Source organism: Myotis davidii, unplaced genomic scaffold (genome assembly GCF_000327345.1).
Source record: "Myotis davidii unplaced genomic scaffold, ASM32734v1 scaffold936, whole genome shotgun sequence".
NCBI classification, from domain to species: Eukaryota; Metazoa; Chordata; class Mammalia; order Chiroptera; family Vespertilionidae; genus Myotis; species Myotis davidii.
Genome location: NW_006287077.1, coordinates 355,216 through 361,939, shown reverse-complemented (window position 1 = coordinate 361,939; position 6,724 = coordinate 355,216). Strand labels below are relative to the sequence as shown.

The window sequence follows — 6,724 nt, the reverse complement described above, 5'->3', positions numbered from 1 at the left end:
GCCCGTCAGTCACCGCATTGCCACGGCGACGGGAGCCCCGCCCCCGGTTGCCCTGGCGGCGCCTGGACCTGCCTAGCTCCCTAGAACGGAAGTTGCCCGCCAAGGCTTCTGGTAAATGTAGTCCAGGAATCTCCGCGAGGCCCGGCTGGCTGGACGATGGTCCAACTTCCTCCCAGGGTTTTGGGGTTGACCTGGGACCTAGAGGAGCGGAGAGTTGGCTCACAGAGTCAGGCGGCCTCCGAAACCGATTCCACACCCTTAATGAACAGATTCCTGCACAAAGCCCGCGCCGAACAGCTGCAGGAGCAGCGGAGTGAGCGGGGGTGCCGGTCGTCCTTATTGGCAGGTGACACATTCACGGAGACCAGCCTCCGGTCCGTGGTCGCAGGGCTGGTGTGGGCCCCGGGAAGCTCCCCTCTCACCTCCCGCGTCCACCTGTGGGGAACCTGGGGAGGCCGTGATTTGCACGGCGTGATAAGCAGGGTTCAGAGGAGGGAGCTGAATTGGGGGCTGAGCCACACGGGTGACTTGGCACAGGTGCTGGGGGCGACAGGTGCAGGGAGACCGCCCTGTGGAACCAAGATGGCAGGGGAGTGGTCTGAGACAGGTGGAAGAGGGGGTGGTGCAATGATGGGCTGGCTAGGGGGCGGTAATGGGGCTGATGCCCGGGGTGGTGGGCGTTGGTGACAATCACCTGTGAGAGGGAGAGCTGCAGGGCAAGGATGAGGTGATATACATAGAAAGAGAGCAGAATTGCCCTGACCGGTTTGGCTCAGTGGATAGAGCATCGGCCTGTGGAGATGCTCAAGAGCATGTACCTTTGTTGCAGGCACATCCCCAGTAGAGGGTGTGCAGGAGGCAGCTGTTCTGATGTTTCTATCCCTCTCCCTCTCTGTACAAAAATCAATAAAAAAAAATTTTTTTAAAAAGGAAAGAGAGCAGAATTTAGGGGAGAGAAGAGGTGACTTCTGAGCCTAAGAATTCTTTGGGGCTGAGGGTGACCAGAGATTCTGCAGGCCCAGCTAGAGAGGCCGGGAACTGGTGGCTCCTCCACGGCCTGTGATCACCTCCCTGAGCCTCAGTGTCCTATCGGCCTTCCCCCAGGCAGGACTGAGGATGGGACAGCGCCGCATACAGTCGGCACTCAATAAGCATTCACTCCATTGTCATTGCAGCAGCCTCACCACATCCGTCCCCAGGGTGAGCAGTAGCCTCGGGGCCAAGCCATCTTTCTGATGAGGCCGGCAGCACTGTGCTCCCCGGGGCACACAGCCCCGGAGGACGAGAGCCCCATCGTGGTGAAGCTGGAGGAGGAGGAGGAGGAGGAGGCCACCCCATGGGATCCCGGCCCAGAGGCTGCGTGCTGGTGTTTCTGGCACTTCCGCTACGAGGAGGCAGCAGGGCCCGGAGAGGCCCTGGACCTGCTCCGGAAGCTGTGCCGCCAGTGGCTGCGGCCGGAGGTGCACTCCAAGGAGCAGATGCTGGAGCTGCTGGTGCTGGAGCAGTTCCTGAGCACGCTGCCCCCCAAGATCCAGGCCCGAGTGCGAGGGCAGCGGCCGGGCAGCCCCGAGGAGGCCGTGGCCCTGGTGGAGGGGCTGCGTCGGGAGCCAGGAGGACCCCGGAGATGGGTGAGTCGGTTGCCGTGAACATAACATGGGGCGTGCCGTGCTCAGCTGGACACGGGTCCCATGCGGGGTCATGGACACAGGGAGGGATGCAGGGCGGGTATCGACACAGGACACCCCCTGCGCATTCCCCGGGGGACGGGTTCCCTGAAGGACCTGCTTAGTCCAGACCTTGAAGTCCTGCACTGGGGTCCAGCCCCAGCTCCCGGCCTGGGCCCCTAATGAGACGGGGCCCCTCCCCAGGTCACAGTCCAGGTGCAGGGGCAGGAGGTGCTGTCAGAGAAGGTGGAGCCCTCCGACTTCCAGCCCCTCCCGCAAACCAAGCCTCAGACTACGGAGCCTGGGCCTGAGACAGAGGTCACCACGCCGAGGTCGCCACCGAGCCCTCAGGTGAAAAAGGAGCCCGAGGACCCAGCTGAGGACAGGCAAGGTAGGCAGGGCCCAAGGCCGCACTGGATGGACCTGGGAGCTGGGCCTGGACATCCTGAAGCCACTGGGCCAGGCACCTAATGGGTGGGCCATGGCCATGCACTCCCAGCCAAGCCTGACTGTCAGTTGTCTCCATGCTCTCCCCTGGCATGAGACGAGCTGCTGGGGTGTCCACGTGGGGGAGGCATGCGGGGTTCCCTCCGCAAGGAGATCCATTGAGGGACGTCAGCCGGTCACAGGAGATGCGACAGCAGGCTGGGGGGTATGGGTGGGTGCAGATGAGGGAGGACCCCAAAGTGCTGGGGGCCTGACCCTCCCGGGCACACCTCCCGGGCAGGTGCCACAGCTGGCCGCCCACTCCACCACTCCTGTGGTCCCTTGGGCAGTGCCCCCCTCCCACCCTCACCGTCTGTATGCCCAGATCTCACGCAGGCGTGCAGGGCACAGACCTGAGCCGCCTCCTCCTGGGCCTTCCAGGGGCCCCTGGAGCTACTCTGCAACCATCTCTCCCCACCTGGATCGCAGTACCCAGAGTGCCACTGGGGAGAGTCGTGGGGTGGGAACCGTGGGACCCCTCACCCCATCCCTCCCCTCCAGAGTTTCTGGATTCTGAGGCTCCGGTCAACCCCCAGGAGGCTGCTTCCACTCTCCTGCCTGAGGCCCAGGTGAGCCCCACAGGCCAGGAGCCTCATGGGTGGAGGTTGGGAGGTCCCTCCCTCGGCCTCGTGGGACAAGACGAGCCGTGACCACTGTGGTTTCAGGACTGTGGGATGTTGCTGGACCAGGCCTCTCCCCACAGCAAGACTGAGCCTGAGGGCTCCTCGTGGAGGGAACACCGTGGGGCCCCGTGGGAAGAGGAAGCTGAGGGCATCCCCTCCCCAGGTGAGTGAAGATGGGCACGGTAGGGCGGGCCCTGTGTGGGCAGAAACCTATCCGCCTATCCCATTCCTAGCCCTGCTCCCCACTCCCTGGACCATCCCTCGCAGCATCAGCCTTCAGCATCTCCAAGCCTCAAAAGCCTGCTCTCCCCTGACCGCACGCCCCTCCATCCAGCTGCTCCCCCACCTCAGTGACACCTCCAAGACCCAGCCTCTGTTCCCCAGCCCACACCTCCTGGCTCTGGCATCCCCTGGCCCAACTGGAGTGTCGGCACAGGGAGGGTCAGGAATGGCAAGGACAGGTTAGCAGACGGGGCCGGCAGCACAGCGGGGGTCACACCATCTCCCAGGTGTCCGCTGGGCACTCAGCCCGAGGCTGGCCGTCACCAGGTCCTGGTCTCTCTTCCTGTTTCCGTGACCCCTCCTTCCTGGTTCCTTCCCGTATTCTCAGACCTCGCTCTGAACTCTGGTGTGGGACTTAAGTAGCGTTCGGAGACACACCCGTCCACACGCCCCATCACACGGGAGCTTGCCCGGATAAAGGATTCGTTTTATTAACGCGCTCACAGGTTTCTGAATCACATGTTGGTGAGCCTGACCCATCGGAAAAGCACATTCGATCGTGGGACTGGCTGGAATGGTTTCTTTGATTTCCTTCTCATTGTTTCATTCCGATTCTAACGTTCTTCTCACTCTAACCCGTCCCTTTCTTTGTATTCTGTCATCCAGAGTTCCTCACTGACGTCTTCCAGACCCTCCGTGGAGACGCTCATATCTGCTCGTTGGTTTTAACTTCCAGGAGGTTCCATTCCCTGAGCTTTCGTTTTTATAGCCACTTCCTGCTGTCCTCACAGTTACAATGTCTTTATTTCTCTGAGAATAGCAGTAACTTGTTCTAGGTTTTCTTCTCCCAATATGGTCTCTGTTCCCTCCAAGTCATCTGCTTACGTTTAAGACGGGGACCACCAATCTGAGCAGGTGGGTGAGGGGCTGGGAAGGACATGGAGGCATCACTCCCCAAGACCTACATCTTAGGGGATGTGAGTGGAGAGAGGGGGTGTCTGTGGGTGCCAGTGACGGATCTGTCGGGTACTCTGGCTGGTTTGGGGCACCCGAGCCCCCAGGAAGGCACTTCCAGCCTTCTGCCAGTATCCTGGAGAGGCTGCTGCTCAGCACACAGTGTGACTTCACTTAACCCCTTAACTTCCTCAGTTGGTCTCCTGCCTCAACCAGCCTTTGGCCAAGATGGGAGGAGACCCAGAATCCAAGCGACAGCAGAGCCCGCTGTCCGCTCAGCAGCCTGTGCAGAGCCTAGAGCTGGCCCTTGCCCTTGCCCTGCCCAGCTGCTATCAGTCTCCCTGACCTGCAGGCACCCCTCACCCTGCACGGCCAGGTGTGCCTGGTACCTCCGACTCCTGAACTTTCTGAATCTTCTTTGGGGTAAAACAGCTTGATTTTGTTTGTTCCCCCACTGCTGACTGGGTGTTCGCCTTCTCCAGTCTCTACAGTCATCTGCCCCTTGGCTTTCCAGAGGACAGAAGTCAGCGGTGTTTCCTTTTCTCTTCATCTTTGGGGATGTGATGCCTTAAAAGAAAAACAAAAAGGATGTTATTGTTGTCTTACAGCTGTTTCAGGATGGAGCAGATTTAAATTGTTTTCCACTCGTCCCCGTCTGCTGTCACCAGTAAGGGTCCTAACTCACTCTTCTTTCATGTCTTTGTTTCAGAGATGCTGGTCCCCCTCTGAGGCTTTGGAATAATTTAGCTTCCTCCCCAGACTGGTTAGGTAGCTCGGTGTGCTGGGCTGGGTTCTCCCACTGGCTGCACGGTTGGCAGCCTGCCCGTCTGGGCTGTAGGAGCTCGCTCGTCCCTGCCCTCAGCCTCGTCATGGGTGAGGGGCGGCCACGGGGCCCATCGAAACGATGCCATGAAGGTGCACCCAGGCCCCAGGCCATCCAGGGCGCTCCCTCTGCAGCCCAGGTCTGTGGGTGGCCGGGGCCGACCCACCCCGGACCCTCAGCCCAGGCTCTATAGCTCACCGCCAGCTGTGGATCCTGGGTCTCACCAGCCGGCCTTTCTTACTTGGGCGCTGCCCACGGTGTTCTTAAGTCACGTTCTGTGTTTTGGAGCCGAGAGCAGGATCGGGCGCCTGCCCTCACTGCTGTTGAATTCTCAGCTGCCAGCGAGGCCCAGCCTGTGCCACGCGGCTGGCTCCCCCTCTAGCTGGGCCTGCTCCTCAGCTCACCACCGTCTTCCCAGCCCACCGGCAGCACCACCTCACAGCTCCATTCTCTCCTCAGGCTGCACCCCCTAGACAGCCGCAGCGCCCGCCTGCAAACCGGTCCCTCAGCCACCTGGTCCCCCCATCAGCCTCCTGGCTGCTCCCGGCATCTCCTGGGAGTGTCCTCTGTGTGGCCAGCATCTTCACCATGAGAATGTTCCAAGTAACTCACACGTTACAAAGTTCAAAGGGCAGAGGGAGTCCTCAGTGAGCCCCTCCTACCTGTCACAGCCTGCTCCCCCGCAGCCAGCGTGAGGTGTCCTCCAGAGCGCGGCATACAGGAGCAAACACGCTCAAATGCACTGCTCCACGCCTGGCATCGCGTGCAGCCAGGGCCGTCCTTGGACAGCCGCAGAGCCCCACTGTGCGCACTGCGTCCGTCCAGGCTCCCTCTGGCGTTTGGGTTACTTTCCAGTGATGGCCCGAGAAACCAAGTACGTAGGTCACTTCACGGGGGGAACACAGCTGCCAGACCACAGTGGGGGGAAGGTGCCATCTGACGTCTCCTGCAATACGGGCTTCCCGTCTATGTCCACCAGCAGTGCACACAGAGGCCTGGTCTGCAGTGAGGGTGGGAGACCGTGGGTGCGTGCAGCTCTTAGGTACAGAAGGGACTACGTGTATTTTGTGGGATTTCAGTGTTCGTCACGTTTCCTTCCCTGTTGCCATCCTTTGCCCACGAGGATCAGGTTGTCGGTCGTTCGTGTCAGTTTACTAGAATTCTTGGATTAATTAGACCTTTGCCTCTGCGGTTTCTGATTCTCGTTTATTTTTTACTCTTAAGTAGCTTTTGCTGTGCACAGTCATCTCCTTTTATGCCCTTTGATAACTTAGGGTTTTCCTGCTGCCGTTGAAGCCGCTGCGAAGCGGTCTCCTCCGATCTGACCTCCTCTGGGCTTCCTCTTCTCCGGCCCTGCTGCTCAGTGGCCTTTGCTTGCACCAGGCCAGTCGCCCAGCATCTCCTGCTCTTCAGACACCTCTCCACGCCCCCGTCCGATCTCATGCAGGCCCAGGGCTCCCTATGCCGTGCACAGGTCGCAGCACAAACATTCAGGTTCCCACAAAGACAGCCCCGACCCCTGCACCCACAGCCTGCAGCACCCACTGCCCCTCACAGGCCCACTCAGCTCTGTGCTTTCTGAAGGCACTCTCGCCCACCCGACGGTGCAGCGCCGCCTTGCACCACAGCCCTTCCAGAAAGGTGATGATTGCAGACTGAAGTAAGACCCGGAAGGCTTGTCCGGCTTCTCAGTCTTCCTCCTCATGCAAGATCCGTCCCCTTGTCGCTCCCTGGGGAAGCTGCACAGATACAGTCCCTGCCCCGGCCCGGCCCTCTGTTTGCCTCCTTGGTCAGTCAGGAGCCTCCAGTTCACACTGTGGACCCAGGGCTGGGATGCCCCGGGCACAGCGGGCTGGCACTGAGCGGGTCCCCTTGTGCAATACAGGGTCTGCCGGCCCGGGCGCTGCGAGCCAACGCCAGTCACGCTCCCGACAAGGTGGCTCCTCGCATGC

General features: G+C 60.7%; 1 protein-coding gene and 1 long non-coding RNA gene across 4 annotated transcripts in view; one reads left to right on the top strand and one right to left on the bottom strand.

Moving 5' to 3' along the window:
- The window catches only part of MZF1 (myeloid zinc finger 1), a 6,018-nt gene extending 622 nt beyond the window's left edge, over positions 1 to 5,396 (top strand). The window contains exons 2-6 of one of the 2 annotated variants that reach the window (XM_006758970.2): positions 1,176 to 1,628; positions 1,869 to 2,055; positions 2,652 to 2,719; positions 2,816 to 2,936; positions 5,232 to 5,396. In XM_006758970.2, coding sequence (XP_006759033.2) covers positions 1,236 to 1,628; positions 1,869 to 2,055; positions 2,652 to 2,719; positions 2,816 to 2,936; positions 5,232 to 5,245 — 783 coding nt within the window. In that variant the 5' untranslated portion in view covers positions 1,176 to 1,235 and the 3' untranslated portion in view covers positions 5,246 to 5,396. Of the gene's footprint in view, positions 1 to 1,175; positions 1,629 to 1,868; positions 2,056 to 2,651; positions 2,720 to 2,815; positions 2,937 to 3,383; positions 3,603 to 5,231 lie in introns of those variants that run through there. The other variant, XM_015560803.1, reaches the window with a different exon arrangement.
- Positions 3,468 to 6,724, bottom strand: part of LOC107182332 — a 6,384-nt gene continuing 3,127 nt past the window's right edge. The window contains exons 1-2 of one of the 2 annotated variants that reach the window (XR_001513056.1): positions 4,971 to 5,246; positions 3,468 to 4,516 (exon numbers count right to left, since the gene is read on the bottom strand). This is a non-coding gene — a long non-coding RNA (uncharacterized LOC107182332). Of the gene's footprint in view, positions 4,517 to 4,970; positions 5,247 to 6,724 lie in introns of those variants that run through there. The other variant, XR_001513057.1, reaches the window with a different exon arrangement.